The 17,460-nt window shown below is 37.8% G+C and overlaps 1 protein-coding gene across 1 annotated transcript in view; it reads left to right on the forward strand.

Moving 5' to 3' along the window:
• The window catches only part of EYS (eyes shut homolog), a gene marked incomplete at both ends in the record, with an annotated part of 784,773 nt that overhangs the window by 243,489 nt on the left and 523,824 nt on the right, over positions 1 to 17,460 (forward strand). Inside the window, 2 exons of the mRNA XM_084261159.1 lie at positions 5,497 to 5,694; positions 8,068 to 8,189. Coding sequence (XP_084117285.1) covers positions 5,497 to 5,694; positions 8,068 to 8,189 — 320 coding nt within the window. The remainder of the gene's footprint in view (positions 1 to 5,496; positions 5,695 to 8,067; positions 8,190 to 17,460) is intronic.

Genomic DNA, 17,460 nt, shown 5'->3' on the forward strand with positions numbered 1-17,460 from the left:
TAAAACAGTATTACACCACATGTTTTGGCCTCATGTGGTAAATAGGATTGTTAACCCAAGTCATCAACTTTATGACCAAATTTTAACATCCTTTATAAATGTCAGGATAATTTAAATATGTTTTGCTTTGCGCTGTTTTGCTTTGCTATAGCTAGAACAAAAGCAATAATTTGTTTCCCCTAATTTCTTAAAGACGTAGGAGGAGTCTTTTATTGTCAGGGAATGCTTTTGATGTAATTTCAATTCAGTATAAATTGCACTGGTATTCATATACCTTCTGGAGAGCGACCTTGAGCAAAGAATCTGAAGAAGAGGCATAAACCCATGGTCCTGCTTCCTCAACACAACAGGAAGAAGATGCACGAGCTCCTTACGTCCATCCTGATTGAGCTGCCATGGTACATGAAGAAGATGGGGAGGAAGAGCAGACTACACATTACCAGTGATGATGAAATGGAAGATAAAGGGTTTTTTCTTAGAGGCACTGAAATGACAAAAGCCTGCTATCCACAGGAGCAGGACTGGAGCAGGGCGGGAAGTAGAGGAGAATTGAGATAGAGACTACAACAGCAGAAGCCGGATGATGATTAATTCCGGTGATGTGAAGATTTTCTCTTCACCTACAGAGGTTCACTTATGAAATAAATGTATTGGGATGAGACAACATGTGAGGAAGAGTCAGTTTCATCTAAAGAGGCATGTAAGCTGTCTGAGCCTGATGCACACACCCACATCAGTGCAACTCAAATGAAGAGATGGCAGATAATAGATATAGACTCCCTCTGCGGGAGTGTGGCCCCACTTGTTGACCTGGTTTAATTGCATGCCAGTGGTCTGTATTCAGAATGAGAGAAAGATATGGCCAAAGTTTCTCTGATGCCCAGATTATTACTTTTGGCTGCTTCTCCATAAGGAGACCCTGAGCATATACAGAGTGATTAGGGGATAGTAGCTGCAAGGGTGAAAGGTGGGGCCCAGCTCTTTCAGCAATGAGGTCTCATGGGGAAAGATCAAATCAATAAAAAAAATAGAGGGGAAAGCATATTTGTCAACAGGATCCTAACTTTATGAAGAGACTTTTAAACTACATTCACTAAGGCATGCAGAGAAAAAACCTAAAGGGAATTAGAGCTGGAAAGAATTGCCTGTGGGAAAGCATGATCATGGAAGCCATCATGCTGCCTTGGAGTGCAACTGAGAACTCATTGCAAGTGCCTGCACACAACGTACACAGCATAGGAAAAACAGAGTAAGAAGTCAATGTGCTTTCTCAGAACTACAGCCTTCTATCGAAGAACCACGCACACTGAGAGAGCTCCCATTACTGGTGTGCTGTAATGGTTGGATGCAAGCTCTCTGGAGATATAGGCAGGGAAGGTGAGGCTTCTGGGCTAAACTTCAGGCAAAGCAGTATCTTCAGTGCATGGAGCTTTGCTATGGAATGGGTGATGGTGATGCACTGCTCAGGTCAATGGGGCAGGATGAAAAGGGAACCAGTTAAAGAAATATTGTGGTGGGTGTTTGCTATAGACAGCTCCATCCAGAAAAGTTTATGAAGTCTTCATTAGGAAACTGGAAAAAGACTCATGAACACAGGCCCTAGTTCTCATTGGGATATTAGCATGCTGACAACATGGAAATACCCATGTTGAGTACAGTTTTTCAAAACGATTGCAAGGTGAGACAGCTAGGGGAGGTATGTATCTGGATTCTCTATTTGTGGATAAGCAAGAGGTGGTTTGGGATGTAATGGCCAAAAGTAACTTAAGTGAAAATAGCAGTAAGATGATGGAGTTTATAGCCCTAAAACAAATGTGGAATTCTAGTAGCAGAATAATGATTCTGGACTTCACTGAACTGACTTCAGTTTGTTCGGGGAACTGCTTGTCCAGGTCCTATTAGAGACTACACTGAAGAGAAAACTAATTTAGTTTGGACCTACTGATTTGACTTGAAGGACAGTTTCCTCAAAGGACAGTTCTTTCCACTGTGCAGGGTATCAAGCAGGTGTGGCAGAAAAATAGACAAATAGGGAAGTCCTGCCTGAGCTTAAAGAGAAAAGGAAGTGAACAGAAGATAGATATGGTGGTGAGCTACCTATCCAGAAGGTACACACAAACAGAATTAGGAAAGCTAAAGGGTAACTGGTGCTAAACCTAGCAAGGCAACTGAAGGGTAATAAGAAATTTCTATATAATATAACTGAAGGGTAATAAGAAATTTCTATAGGTCTACAAATAACAGATAAAGATGGAAAAAATGAGATCACGCTTCTGAACTGAGAAAGGACATAGAAAAGTCTTAGATACTCAATGCCTCTTTCTCACCGTTTTTTCACCAGTGGGGAAGCTGGGATTGTTCAGCCTGGTGAAGGGAGTTTGAGGGGGACCTAACTACAGCCTAACACTTATTTAACACGAGTGAACAGAAATGACAGATTCAAGCTCCTTTTCTCAGAGCACACACTGAAAGACATCTATTCATTAAAAATAACCCAACACAAAACAAAACCTTATCATCACTTACTGGGCTTGAGGTGGTAAATATGTCAATATCTGTTAAAATTTATGAAAGCAACAGAAGAACCTGAAAGTCCGGGTTGCCCCTGTAACTTCCTTTCTGAATCTGTTCACACTGAACCTTTTATATTTCAAATATTTCCAAAAATCTTCTCAGAAACTGTTTTTGAGATAGTATGAATCATCTGCTGAAGCTTAAAATAAATTATGAATTTCTGAATAGGAAAATACATTTTTATTTGTAGTTATTTGAAGATCACTGCTTTTTGGAGGGACTGAGATCAGATAAAAGTTGTTCAGTTACTCTTTGGTCAGCGATACAGTTTTTGACACACAGTAGAAAGAAAAGGCAGAAAACCCCAATATGTTATTGAATCAGCAAAGCAAAATGTTTGAAATAAAAATCATACATAGTACCCAGGGATCTGGGAGCATATTGAGAGTTTTTAAAAATGCAATAATTTTATGAAATATGTAGCTAACTCATGAGACTTTGCTGTGAGTTACTGAGATTTAAAAGTTAAATTTCATTAGTATTCATATGACAACTGTGCACATTCCTATTTATACTGGAAAACTGTTTGTAAATAGTATAATCTTGTGGCCTTCAGGACATATATCCTCACTGTTTCTTACTGGCTCGATTTTCCAATTGTTCATCAAAACTGTTATGCTCTTATCTAAGAAGTGGTGGTATCTGCCATTGGAGAATACTACTAGAGTAGGGGAAAACTGATGCACTGAGGTATACCTCTTGCTTTATCTACCAGAAATGTCTACTCCCACAAACTCCTGGCATGTAAGAGGATGGGCAAATTTGTTCAAAGGTTCTTCAATCAGCACAGAAGAAAAACAAGTATCGAGTTACTGGGTCATCTGACAGTTCCACTTAAGATTGTGCCATGTGTGAAGCTTATTCATGTGGGTGTAAACTCCACTTCAGGAATCAGCAGGGTAGTCACTCATGTCAAGCTGTTGTGCTATAAAGATGAAAACTTCAGGGCAAAATCTCAATCTGCCATATGGCAGCTTTTGCTCTGCAATTTCATGAATTCCAGAGCTGAGACTGCTGACTGCCTATGGCAGGATCACCCTGCACCAGAGAGACCACTGGTGACATAACGACAGGGAGCAACTTGTGCTGTTCTTCTCTATCAGCATGAGTACTGGGGTCAGAGGGTTGTTGGGTTTTTTACATCAATTCTGTTCCTACTTGTCGCTTTTGCTAACATTCAGTCTCACGGACACATCAATATCAAAGTTATCCAATGGGTGTTTTTCAACCTTTCACCATATCCTATGAATTCAAAGAATTTTAAGCTTTCAAGTAAGTTACTGAATGGCACATATTGGCACTGTAGCTTGATCTCAAGCACCATGCTGTACTTGAAGTCTTGTTCTTCTGAAACCATAATGCAATATTCAACACCCTTCTCCAAAATAAGCTAACCGCTTACCTGATTTAATTCATCCAAAATCTGTATTTAAAAAACCCTGTAGGAATTGTCAGTTCTGTTAGCTAGCAACTGGTCTGCAAATTTAAAGCTATCATACGGTATAGGTGACTTGTAACACTGGTGGATTCTTTGCCAGGAGTTTCTGGCATTTGAAGCCTGTAAATACATTAAAAATTCTTGGTACTATTGCCCATCTCACGAACATGGCCTACCTCATGTGCTGGCTGCAGGTGCCCAGGGCCTGCAGGGTGGCTGCTGTGAAGAGATACCAGGGCTGCCCCATGCTGGTCACAGCTGGTTGCTGCCAGCTCCAACCCACCCACCACAGGGCACAGCTGAGGTGGGGGTGCCTTGCAAAAAGTGTGTAAAAAAGGGTATAACGCTGCATAGATAGGGACAAGCGAGGGAAAAAAAGTGGGAGAAACAGCCCTGTGGGCACCACGGTGAGAGAAACACACTGGGGAAGTGGGTAGAGGGCCTGGAGTACAGCAAAGTCTGGGCAGCTCCTGCAGAAAGCATAGCATTGGCTCAGCCCAGCCTCAGTAGTCACAGAAAGACAGATGGGCTTCAGAGGGGCTCAGAGGGACTTGCGCTCAGTTTGTTGTAGCCCCAAAAGCCTCTGAGGTCTGTCTGAAGCTAAGCCTGAAAGAACAGACTTGCCTTTAGCAACACTGAGGGAAAAGGGAGGCAGCTTAACAAACCCAAATCCATTTGATTTCTGCTCTCTCTGCCCTCATCATTTTGAGTTCTGCTACTGAAAAACATAAATCAGTCTTGCCTATGTTCTAACAAAGACTCATTTTAAAAGGTCTTTTAATCTTTTTTGATCTATTTATTGCAAGATAAAGATTTAGATGAGGGTATTTTCAACCCAAGATCACCATCACACAGGTCCTTGATTAGCCCAGATAAATGTACATAATCTGTTATACACTAGAGTTTTGTTAGGAACAAGTAGAACAGAGTGTGTGAGATTTTCTATAATTTTTATAAACAATGGAGACAGTCACTCATTATTAAATATACACATAATTTCAGTAAAATAATTTGTGTGTAGTCACCAATTGCAAGCAGAACAAATAAACAAGGTTAACTGTATTTCATTCCTGTTCAGGATTATAGGTTAACATGTATACAGTCTATATGGTATATGTGACAGCAGCTTATCAGGAAGAAATAACAGTAAACTTCAAAACAAACATAATTATTTTTAAATACCATTTTTGAACTATTTTAGAGGACAAGGCTAAATGAAACAATTATAAAATATATTAAGATAGATATTTTGAATTTTAAAATGCTCTGTTATATAAACAAAATGGATAAAATCATCTTTTTCATTTGAAATGCTACAAAGCAAATGAATGTTTCTGCATGTCAATATATATATGTATGTACCTCTGAGACCATCCAACTCACTTTTAAACAGGGATATAAAGAAAATACAGTTCATAATAGGCAGCAGCTGCAGGGATATGTTCATTAGTTAAACACTGACAGCTTTGCCATTTTCCTTTTAGGTCTGAACTGTGAGTTTAGGCCCTGTGAGGCCAGCAATCCTTGTGAGAATGGAGCTGTATGCATAGAAGAAACGAATTTGGACGTTTTTCCCCTTGGATTCCAGTGCCAGTGTGTGAAGGGCTTTGCAGGTCCACGCTGTGAGATCAATGTCAATGAGTGCAGTTCTAACCCTTGCCTCCATGGATACTGCTATGACAGTGAGTTCAGTCTGGTTACTCACTTTAATGTAGAGTAGTGTTTCTCTTGAAGTGTCTGTAGCTACTGAGCTGCTCTGGGGAGAATAGTGGATAATTTACTGAAATTTAGCTTGTCTAAAGCTCCACAGCTGGTACCATGAGGATTTTTTTTGCCAAAATGCCTCAATTCCTGGCACTGGGGTTTGTGTGTTCAGGGGGTCAGAACTGCAGCTAATGAGAAATTTTAATGAGATTTGTGTTGTCTCTGTTGATACCTAAATTAGCCAAGCACGTCTTATGTTGTACATTTGATGAATGTTCGGGTACTGAAAAGGAACTCATGGAGCAGTTAGGCAGTATATGTCATAATTCTAAGAAGTCCAAAATCTGTGTTACCTATCAAATTGATGCAAAACGAAGCGTCTGTTTTCTATTAAGTGCTTTCTATCACATAACTGTGTAACTTAGACTTTTAGTGATAAGGGGTTTAGAAGCAACTTGATGATGAACTACTCTACTACATTCTGTCTGGTTTGGCAGGCTAAGTTTAGTAGCACTTACTATGTATGGAGTACTTACTGGAAAGTTTTATGGGGCTATTGCCACCTATCAGGCACTTTCTGTGCTTGGTAAAAAAAAAACGGAAGTGGTCATTTTCAGAACTGATTCTCTGATACTGGCTGGAAAGAAGAATGATGTCTGGAGGTCATGTAGTCAAATGTACATAAAGCTGGACTATCAACAGTGCTAGTGCAGGTCAGTCAGGAATTTTTCTAGCTGAGTTTTTAAAGCCTCTAAGGATGGACAGAAATTCCAGAAACTCTTTGGGACAGCCTATTCTGCTGATGCACTACTCTCGTAGTGTTGCACCCACCCCAATCCAGTCTGAGTCTCACTAGCTGTAACTTTGGCCATTGCCCCTTGTATCATCTAACCACTATTAAGAGGAATTCAGTTCTGTCATTTGTGCAACTACTCTTGAAGTTATTGTGATATAGCCCTCTAATTATTAACTCGTCCCTAAAGGGATTAATACAAAGGAAGCCTGTCTGACTCAACTTTTCCTAATAGGTTCCACACTATAAGGACTGAACCTCCGTATTTCTTTGGCTACATCTCTCTCCCATTTCCCCACGTCCCGTTTAAAATGAGAATGATGACTTGAGAATTTTCCTGAAATTCAAAATTTTTACACAGATTTTCAGAAAATCTAACCAACTTGCTGGTTTCAGACAGTATCTTAAAGAACTGACCCCAAATTGCTAAATATGTCATGGCCTAAAACTATCCTAATTAAAAAAAAAAAAAGGACAAAACTGTTTCTGTCAGCTTTAGGAATTTTCATACATAAGATTAAAATGAGCAGCTCTATATTTTATTTAGTAAAGGCTATTTCCTAAAACAAATATGCAGATGTTTTCTATGTACTCTACATTGCTTCAGAGGTATTTCTGAAATGGCATTTAGGTGAGCTGCAATAAAGTTCATACTCACAGAGTGCCAGATATTTTGGGGATAGCTTGTCTTAGTGGTGTCTCTGGACTTGCACTGTATAATGTGGACTTCTTACTTCCTCTGCACTATGTGTACTGGGTGAATAAAGCTGGAATCTTAAGGAAGCTAAGCAGCTTTTACCAAATTAATACTGCTCTTGCTGTGAAGGACTTTAATGAATACAATAGCTGCTATGTGTGCAGCACATAGCACATTATCTTGGCAATAATGATGAATCCAGTGACATCTTTGAGGTTAGAGTAAATGCAGACCCACAAGAAGTGCAATTATTGCTGTCATGAGCTCCTTATATGGATATATCACTCTGTAAAGATTCTTCTCCATTTGGATTATTAATAATGAAAAAGGGAGAGGATTCTTATCATTAGATTGTTAAGATTAAATTGAAGCATGGAGGTATGTCATAGGTTGAGCTACCAAATTAAACTCAAGTAAGTTTTCCTTTAATATAGTGGTGGAATGTGAAGCATTCCTTACAAAAACAAACAAGCCAAACAATGTTTAACTGCCCCATCTCATTTAGGCACAAAATCAAAGATAAAATCTTCCATACTTTGTGTACAGCTTTTTGATGGAAAATTACTCATTAACTTATAAGTTGCCATCACTTTTTCAGAAGTTAGTGATGGATCATTGATTTCTAATTCGTATGTCAAGATATTTTAATTGTTTCTGTCAAATGCAGTATGTTAATCTGCTTTCATATTAAAAAGATGTTTTGAGATATTGCATGTAATTTATTTTGAAAATTTGCTTTTTTAGGTGAAGCACATCTAAATCTTTTCCAGATAATAGTCATAGCTGTAACTTGCTTAACTTTACCATGTATAGTTTTTCTTCTGAAATACTCTTAGTACTAAAATACTATCCCTGTTTCAGTCGTCGATGGCTTCTATTGTCTGTGCAACCCAGGATACGCAGGACTGAAATGTGACCAAGACATCGATGACTGCATAATCAATGCTTGTGAAAATAATTCTACGTGTGTTGATCTACATCTGGTTAGTAGAGAATATTTTTTTTAATTAAAATGATTGCTAAGTTTTCCTCCTGAAATTCCTAAAGCAATACTATTGTGCATTCTAAACTTCCCATAAACTATACAACCATTAAGTTTTAAAATTTTGCTTACTAGTCAGTGGCTTTTTTATTTATTTGTAAAGATACAGACAGTGGGAAAGAAAACTGGTTTTATTGTTTAAAAGCAGTTTGTTTTCAATAAGAACACTAAGATTATATAGTATGAATATTGTTTTTAAGGAATACTCAGACTGCCAAAGAAATTTGGGGATGGTTAAAAAAAGATGGGAGAAAAGTTGGCTTTTTTCTTCTTCTAGTTTAGAATATTTGTGACAGTATTAAACTAATAAAATGTTGAAGCTAAGCAAAGCATAGAATTCAGGCTAATAATAAGATGCCTAAATGTTGGTGTCTATATATGGTACAAAATAAGCATCTAAGCACCAAAGGTGATTCAGTTGATTCAGTCAGCACAACCCAGAGAGTGATTCAGCTGACAGTCTTGTGGATGAAGTGAACAAGCCTGTCAGTACCACTGGCTATAGGTAGCCTGTATTATTGCTGAACTAGACACCAGCTGAATCCCATTCCAGAGGCTCAGAAATAGGGGGTGTGCAGGTTGGTTTCTGGGGTTGTGCTTGCTTGTTGTTTGGGACTTTTTCTTGGTGGTTTTGGTTTTATGGCTTGTTTTTGTTTGGTTGGGGTTTTTTATTAGGTAAAGAAATGTCTCTTACTTTTTTCTGAAAAATCTAGGTGGTAGCCTGCAGATATCACTAATTCCAAAATTTGAATAGAAGTTACAGTTTTCAAGAGAATTTTTTCAAATCATCTACTCTGATTTCCTGAGCTGTTTCTTTTTTTCAGTTGCTTCAAGAACTAGTAAATGCCTTGGACAAAATTAAACATTCTATGATTCTAAACCCCATGATTCTATGAAATGGTTGATACAGAGACCAGAGAGCTTCTAACACTTCTGTTCTTGTCTTTGGATGATACTGCAAATGCAGTAGAATGCAATTAATAGTTCAAGCTGTCATATTGGACATATACTGCCATCTTAAAATCAGATTAGAGAAGATCCCAGAAATAAATTTTATATTCACAAAGTGTATTCTGTCCTTTCTTCCATGAGACTTAGTTCATGCAATCATAGAATCGCCTGGGTTGGAAGAGACCCTTTAGATCATAAAGTCCAACCACAGCCTAACCCTGACTAGTTCCCCTCTAGCTCATCTCCTTAAGGACTTCTTGCACGCCTTTTAAATACCTCCAGGGATGGTGACTCCAGCACCTCCCTGAGCATCCTATTCCAATGTTTGACAACCCTTTCAGTAAGGAAGTTCTTCCTGATATCTAATCTAAATCTCCCCTGGTGCAATTTCAAGCCATTCACTCTCATTATATTGCTTGTCACTAGAAAGAAGAGACCAACCCCAACATCTCTGCAACTGCCTTGCAGGTAGTTGTAGAGAGTGATAAGCTCTCTACAACTCCCTTCAGCTTCCTTTTCTCAAGACTAAAAGGCCCTGTCTCCCTCAGCCCTTCCTCACAGGACTTGTGCTCCAGACCCTTCACCATCTTTGTTGCTGTCCTCTGGACATGCTCCAGCATCTCAACATCTTTCCTGTAGTGAGGGGCTCAAAACTGAACACAGTACTCAAGGTGCAGCCTCACCAGAGCTGAGTATAATGAACTATCACTTCCCCATTCCTGCTGGTTACACTATTCCTCATACAGGCCAGGATACCATTGGCCTTCTTGGCCACCTGGGCACACTGCTGGCTCATGTTCAGCTGGATGTCAACTAACACACCCAGGTCCTTCTCCTCCAGGGAGCTCTCCAGCCACTCTGCCCCAAGTTTGTAATGCTGCCTGGTGTTATTATGACCAAAGTGTAGGACCTGGCACTTGGCTGTGTTGAACCCCATAATGTTGGCCTCTGCCCATTGATCTAGCCTGTGCAGGTAGCTCTGCAGAGCCATCCTACCTTCCAGCAGATGGACACTCCCACACAACTTGGTGTCATCTGCAGATTTAGTGAGGATGTACTCAATCCCCTTGTCTAGGTCATTAATGAAGATATTAGACAGGACTTGCCCCGGCACCGAGCCCTGGGGAACACCACTTATGACCTGCTGCCTACTGGATTTGGCTCCATTCACCACAGCTCTCTAGGCCCTGCTGTCCATCCAGTTTTTAACCCAGTGAAGAGTATACCGATCTATTCCATGAGCAGCTAGTTTCTCTAGGAGGATGATGTGGAAGACACTGTCAAAGGCATTGAGAATGTCTTCTGAGCTTCACAGAATGAGTTGTAGTATTGATCCAGAGGGTCAATTAAATTTTGCAAAAAATGTACCTAACTTCAATCATTAATAGTTTTAGATTTTTTTTTCTTCATACACGTTTCATGCTTTTGTTTTCTTTATTAATCTATGTTTATTTTTGTCCTGCAGTACCATACATTTCTCATCATCTGTGTCACAGAACTATGCCATTTTGTTTTAAATGGACTAACACAGCAAATCAGTGAGATCAGTGTGGACTCACTCTTTCAGAGAAAGCTTGAAATTAAAAAAAAATATCCTGTTTGGATTCATTCACTAACTACAGAAAATAAATACTGTAGAAACCTAATGCCAAGGTGTCATTTTAGACTTTGGATTTGATCTTTTTCAGACTTCAGTGGCTTTCTCAATATAGTTCATCAGTGTTGTCAACATTACAGTAAGCATTCGTAATAAAAATGTTCTTTTTCCTGTTATTTAATGCACAGATAATAAATCTCCAGTTGTTTTTCTTTCATTAAAAAACTGTAGGTTGGCACTTTAAATAGTAACATAATTTTGTGCTCAAAAAAAAAGAATCTGTATACAGAATGGGTTCTGCTAAATTGAAAATCCAGTATTGGCATATTTTTAAGACAAGAAAAGAGAATAGCTAGTGGTTTTATTTTTCAATAGCAATAATAAGGCATTGCTATTCAGTATTTAGACTTTCTTATTCTCTATTCTTCTCTATAGTGTATTTACTTAAGCTAAAATTTCTGATATGGATTTTTGAAATTACTTTCATGTGGATCATCTTTTAAGTGGAATCCACAAAGGGACATAAGACTCATTTACTAAGTGATTGCATTACTAAGTTTGTACGAGACTATATTATTCCACATGCAATGTCCTTCCTATTATATTCAGTATAGACAAGTACTGAATTTCTTCCACATCAAAAAACGTGGTTTTATACACCAAGATTCCTCAGTTATGGATGCAAAGAGGATTAATGAATTAACATACATTCATTGCAATGGAAGAAGACACATTTCCTCTTCTTCAGCCAGAGCAGCTGTGAAAGAAGAAATACTAAGATAACAATACCTTGGAGAGAGGAATTTTTTTTCAATATTTAAAGGGCCTCCTCCTCTAAAAGGTAATAAGCTGGGGGATGTGCAGCAACTGAGGCATAATCGAAGAAGACTTAAAATCAGGTGGAGATCTCAGGAGTTTCATAATTTCTCCATCAAATAAAAATTCCTTTGAAAGATATATTACAGTAGCTTTATTATACAAATCAAGGACCAAAGATCATAATGTCAGAAAGAATTCAAATATACACTCTTATTCAACATATACTTCACAGCCTTTACTTTGGTTCTTCAGGCAGTAGGTGGTATTAAACAATTGGACTGTGGGATGAGACTGGGATAGGTGAAGCACATGGCTGTTTACATGAGTTTAAGGAAGCTTCAATTTTCCACTGTGCCTGAGAATTTCAGTTACCCAGAGCTACTATGTACCAGCACAAGCTATCCTCTGTCAGTCATACTAGACCCTTGGTGTCTCAAGAACAATTAACTGTCTGCCCTTATGCTAATGAAAGTTTCATCATGTGATCCAACTGCTCACATACCTTTGATGTATTTTTCTGGGTCAAAATGAGACAATTAGCATTGCCAGAACAGCACTTCAATACATCTTGTTCCTCTTTGGTGTTGGTAACATGGTATAACATAAAGCCATAAAACAAGACAACCATGCAAAAAGAGGCACAAAAAATGACTCTTGTGTGATGGGTTGACCCCAGATGTTGGCTAAGCACCACACAGTCTATCTTCTCCTCTATCCTCTCTGTGGGATGGGGGAGAGAATAGGGACAGCAAAAGCGAGAAAGTTTGTGGGTTGAAATAGTTTAATAAGCAAAGGAAAGGGGAAGAGGAAGGAAAGGAAAAAAACAAATCCAGTGAGGAAAAGACAGTCACTCATTACCTTTCACATGTTCAGGCAGTTTTCAAGCAGTGGCTACTGACCCAAAACTCACATCTTTGCCATTTTTATTACTGAGCATGATGTTACATAGCATGGAATATCTCATTAGGTCAGTTTAAGTCCTGGTTGTTTCCACCCCCAGCCTACTTGTTGAGGTGGCAGAGTGGGAAAAAGAAAAGGCCTTGGTGCTGTATGTAAGTACTATTCAGCAACAGTTAAAATGCTAGTGTCTTATCAGTGCTGTTTTGGTCACAAATCCAAAATATAGCACCATATGGGCTGCTATGAAGAAAATTAACTCCCTAAGAGCCAGACCTACTAAAGAACATAATTCTACAGGAGGATGTTGGTTAAACTTGACAGTGGGAAATTGGAAAAAGCTGGTTTGTGATGCAGCTCCTGACGTTTTAAAAGGTCTTTAAATCTGTCCATACAATATTTATGTAAGGTGTTCATATTGGCCAGTCCCACCAAGGACATGGTCTCCTTCATTCTGATACAACCAAAGCTTCTAAATAACTCTTAACATACACTACTACACCATAATGGATTAGTATTTCTTTCTGGGTGGCATATTTGGAATGTTAAGGTTTTTCTATCATAAAGATTAATATCATAAAATTCCCATACAAAAACTATTCCTGAAGGTAATGTAAGACATAATGAGCAGCAACAAGAAGGCTAAAGTTTTTTGCTTAAGTAACTGTAGAGATAAGTAGGGACACAGCAATTGTATTCTCCAGATTCTAACAGTGCTCCAAGAGTGTATGCCAAAGTATGAGGATAAATGGTTATAACTGGGGACTCCAAAAACACTATGTCAGAGTTGCTCAGATAAAATTTGGGACATCTGTTGCTTACTTAGTTCCCAAATTTGTTAATACAGTGAGAGGGCTGGGCATTACATCAGCAACACAAGATGTTAAGGAAACCGTTTAGTAGTAATTAACTGCACATACAGAATAGAATAGTTGTATTAACAACATATCAGCTTTGATCTATCTTAAACAATATGTAAGAAGTTATAAAGTGCTTTTCTATAGAGGTATCATGAAAGAAATAATTTTACCTATTGCAACTCATCTCACACATAAGAGGAGCAAATGAAGTAGACCTTTCCTTCGTTACATTGCCTAGGGCAGCAAAAATTAAAAGCTAGTAATACTTCTAGTACAGTTAGCACATATGCCTGTCCTATGTGTTCTCAGCCCAACCAGAGTTATCATATTGCTTTGTAGCCTAAGAGATTTTATTTTCCCTGCTCTAGGAAGGACACTTTCCCTGCACTGTGTGAAACAGCATGGAATCTCAGATTTACATGCATGTAGAAAGAATTCAGTTGCTCAGTCAAACTGATGAAAATAACAGTGTGAGAGAAGTATGAGGGTGGTTGAAAGGCTGAAAAAGAAAGAGGTGCAGTCCTCAGTGACTGAGGAAAAGAAAAAAGGTGACGCTTTCTGCATTGACTATATAACTAAATAATAAAAACAGAATAAAACATATAAACAGTAAAATATTTTACAAAAAAAGCTAGTGAACAGTAAGTGGGGAAAAACAAAATAACAACATCTGGCTGTGCATACAGTAAGGCAGGGTTTCCCCAGAGTAATTTGGAAATTCATCTTTAAAAAATTAAAATAATTACTTCAGAGTACTGTATAAATTTGAGATGTTATCCTTAATAATATTTATAAGGTCACATGGATCATATAGTCTACATAAAATAACATATTATTTTGGGGTATTTGCATTAAAAAAAAAGTAATTGTTGATCCACAGTAGTTCTGATTGCAGTTTTTGCTGGTATTATTCTGTATGTGAAAATATAATACAAATCCTGTCACTCTAGTGTATGTGAATATCCACGCAGCAAACTGTAGTAGATGTTCCTTCAGAGGTTTGTTTCTGCAAGCTGTTCTTTGTGTGTACTTACCACATAGAAAATTAAAAATTATAAATTGTAGGTAAAGTTATAGTTGTATAAAGTATGCTTTTATTGCAATCTGTGTGGTTGTCTATCACTGCTTGATTTAAAACACAGTTATTTGTTTTCAGTACAATGTAATGTTATGGAAATGCGCTATATGATAACAGAATATAGTGTCAATGTGAACCTAAAGAAGCAATGATTGCTTGTTCTGTTTCTGTTTTTAAAGTGGCAGAAGAAAAGGACTCATAACAAGGTGAAATTCAGTAATTTGGGTCTTTTAGGCACTTAGGTAGTAGAAGGGCTTCTGTGAAAGGTGGAGAGACAGTGCTGCTTTTTTTTTTTTTTTTAACAGAACAAATATCCAGAGCTAACAGACAGGAAGTTTATTCCTTAGGTCATATTTCGAAAGCATAACCCACAAGTAGGTTAGCTCATTACATAAATTGTGAAGGCAGATTAATTGGAAGAAACTCTGGTATTGAGAACTAAGATATGAAGTAGTAAACTGTACGCAGTTCATGTTACCCAAAATGACATTAGTCATGTCTGCTACTAACCTAAGATAATTTCCTAGATTTGTTATCTGCCCTCTAATTCCATTTGAAACAGAATCTATTGTACTTCCTGCTAAATGGAAAAAGAATCATCTCCAAAGCTTGTAATTAATTTTAGAACGTACCAGAGATGTTCAAAATACATCGAAGCAACTGAGCCTCAGGAGGCTCTGCCTCCTAGCTGATAGCAGGTGGTCTGACCCTTGAAATTAGAATAAAGACTAGATAAACCTGCATCAATTAAATTTCTGTGGGAGTGGTAATACTCTAAGGTCTCAATAAAATAAACAAGCTCTGCTACTGAAATTGGTCCCAAACAGTACTTGGGTTTAACTAAAGGTCAAACCACGTACCATGAATGGCATACAGTGTATAACAAGCAATAGGCTCTTAACAGTTCCCAGGTCACAGAAATTCAAGTTGAATTGTATATGACTTAAACTTATGCATTGTCTTCAGTGAGAAAATCCACATGCTGGAATTTTGAATGTGCTGTTTGATAAATCAGTTGTAGATTAACAATAATGCATCCCAGGAAAGAACTATGCAGCAGCGGGAGTTCACTTAGGAAACTAGCAACTGCAGCACTAGATCTGCAAACTACTACTGCAAATACAACTCACTGTGCTGCTCTGAAGATTTGATTTGCCATCCCTGATATATTTAATCTTCTAGCTATATTTAGTTTAGAAAAAATGAGCAGTGTCTTCATAGTCCTTCAATAAAAGATTGGGTGAAATAACTCCCTCCTCTACCTTGTACTACAGAACTAGTGGATAAAGCAGTACACAGACTGAAAGCTTAGTCATTATGGGGTGTACTTCTTTGTGTTCTAATAAGTCCAGTTGAGTCAAAGACATTGGAATGCACAAAATTAACTATTGATTTACTGACTTAGGATAGCTTCCTTAATATTGATCTGTGGAATTATACATTGCTTAGATAAAGTGATTATGATGTCTTACCCCTTAGTCATCTAATTGAAACTTGAATCCAGCATCAATTTTCTATTTATTTGTTTTATTTATTACACTATTTTAAAATGCTTTAATTTTATCTTTTAAAATAAATTGCAGACACATGAAAATTCTTAGCTTTAACCAATAATGTCATTAAATGCCATAGGAGTGAAAGCTTTCTATTGTCCTTTTCATAAACCAAATTTGAAATGTTCTACAGAACTGAATAAAACTTTTATAAAGTGGAGGAAAGGGAGGTAGAGATGGGTTTTCCAATGAGACTGGTGAACAGATGGCAAATAAATATGATAAAGATACAGGAAGGTGGTCCCAGATGGTGTGCTGTAGGTTCTGCCAGCAGTGAGGAGGCTGGACAGAGAAAATCAGCAACAGCAAGGAAGTAAGTGAAGAACTTATGATATAAGGAACTGGCTGGAGAACTGTGGCCTGTTTGTGAGAAGCACAAACCTAAATTTGATTTGTGCATGATATAAGAATAAACATTTGGTATGAGGAGGGATATAAAGTATATGTACCTTCAAAAGGCTACCAGTGATATTATAGAGACTTAGGACTACAGGGACTTCATTGACGCTATGTACACAAGAAGATTTAGCTGTAGAAAAGTGGATGCAGTAAATTGTCTGTATTTAGTAGATTTAGAGAGCAGAAGGTCATGGAAGGGTATGGGTCAGCAAGAAAATTACTCTGAAATAAGTTAAATGGTGAAATGTATAGGTCATAAATCAGTCTTTGAAAACTGCCACATACATGTCTTTGCCATACAGCACACAAGAATTAAGATTAAATTTCTTTTTCAGTAAAAGGATGATGAACTAATCGATTTACTGGCGGATAAGTCTGAGCATCAGGACAGTTACTGAAAAGGAGCTCCTAGTCTATAATTTCACACTCCAATTTTAATTGCAATAAGTTATCATCTCTGAAGTCAAGCCAGATGATTCTGAGCAGGAATTTGTAAACCTCATCTGCACCCTTTTCTGTGAACAGCATTGCTTATTTTCTCATGATGTATTTTTGTGACATTGTCATCAAAGAAGATAAGTATCTTGCAAATACTTTTTATTTGAAAACACAGCTCTTATTGGCTTCATTTGTAGGTGTGGAGTGTTCAGCAGTTCTGAAAATCACACCTGAAGTTGAAAATTCAGAGAGAAAAGGAGGAATTAATTTCTACTGATAAAAAGATACTTGCTAGGCTACACCAACTTCAGATAAAGTATCATTTATTTTAATTTCTGTAGGTCAACATTCCACTGAAACCATAAAAGTAACTCTTCTTTTCTGGCTTCCTTTTTTATTCTAACTGCAAGTGAACAGAAACAAACATACTTTACTGCAGGCCAGTTTCCTCGTGCTCTCTTATGCACTGAATGAATTGATGGAAAATAATTTCATCTGTGTAGATAAAGCCTTTTTCATGACATTTAGGTGGAGAGGGGCTAAAACTACTGAATGATAACCCACCCCCAATCCTGTTATTTCCTAAGTTTTGAGTACATATGATTTTGCAACTCCATTTT

This window comes from Gallinula chloropus (assembly GCF_964237585.1).
Source record: "Gallinula chloropus genome assembly, chromosome: 3".
In the NCBI taxonomy this organism is placed as follows: domain Eukaryota; kingdom Metazoa; phylum Chordata; class Aves; order Gruiformes; family Rallidae; genus Gallinula; species Gallinula chloropus.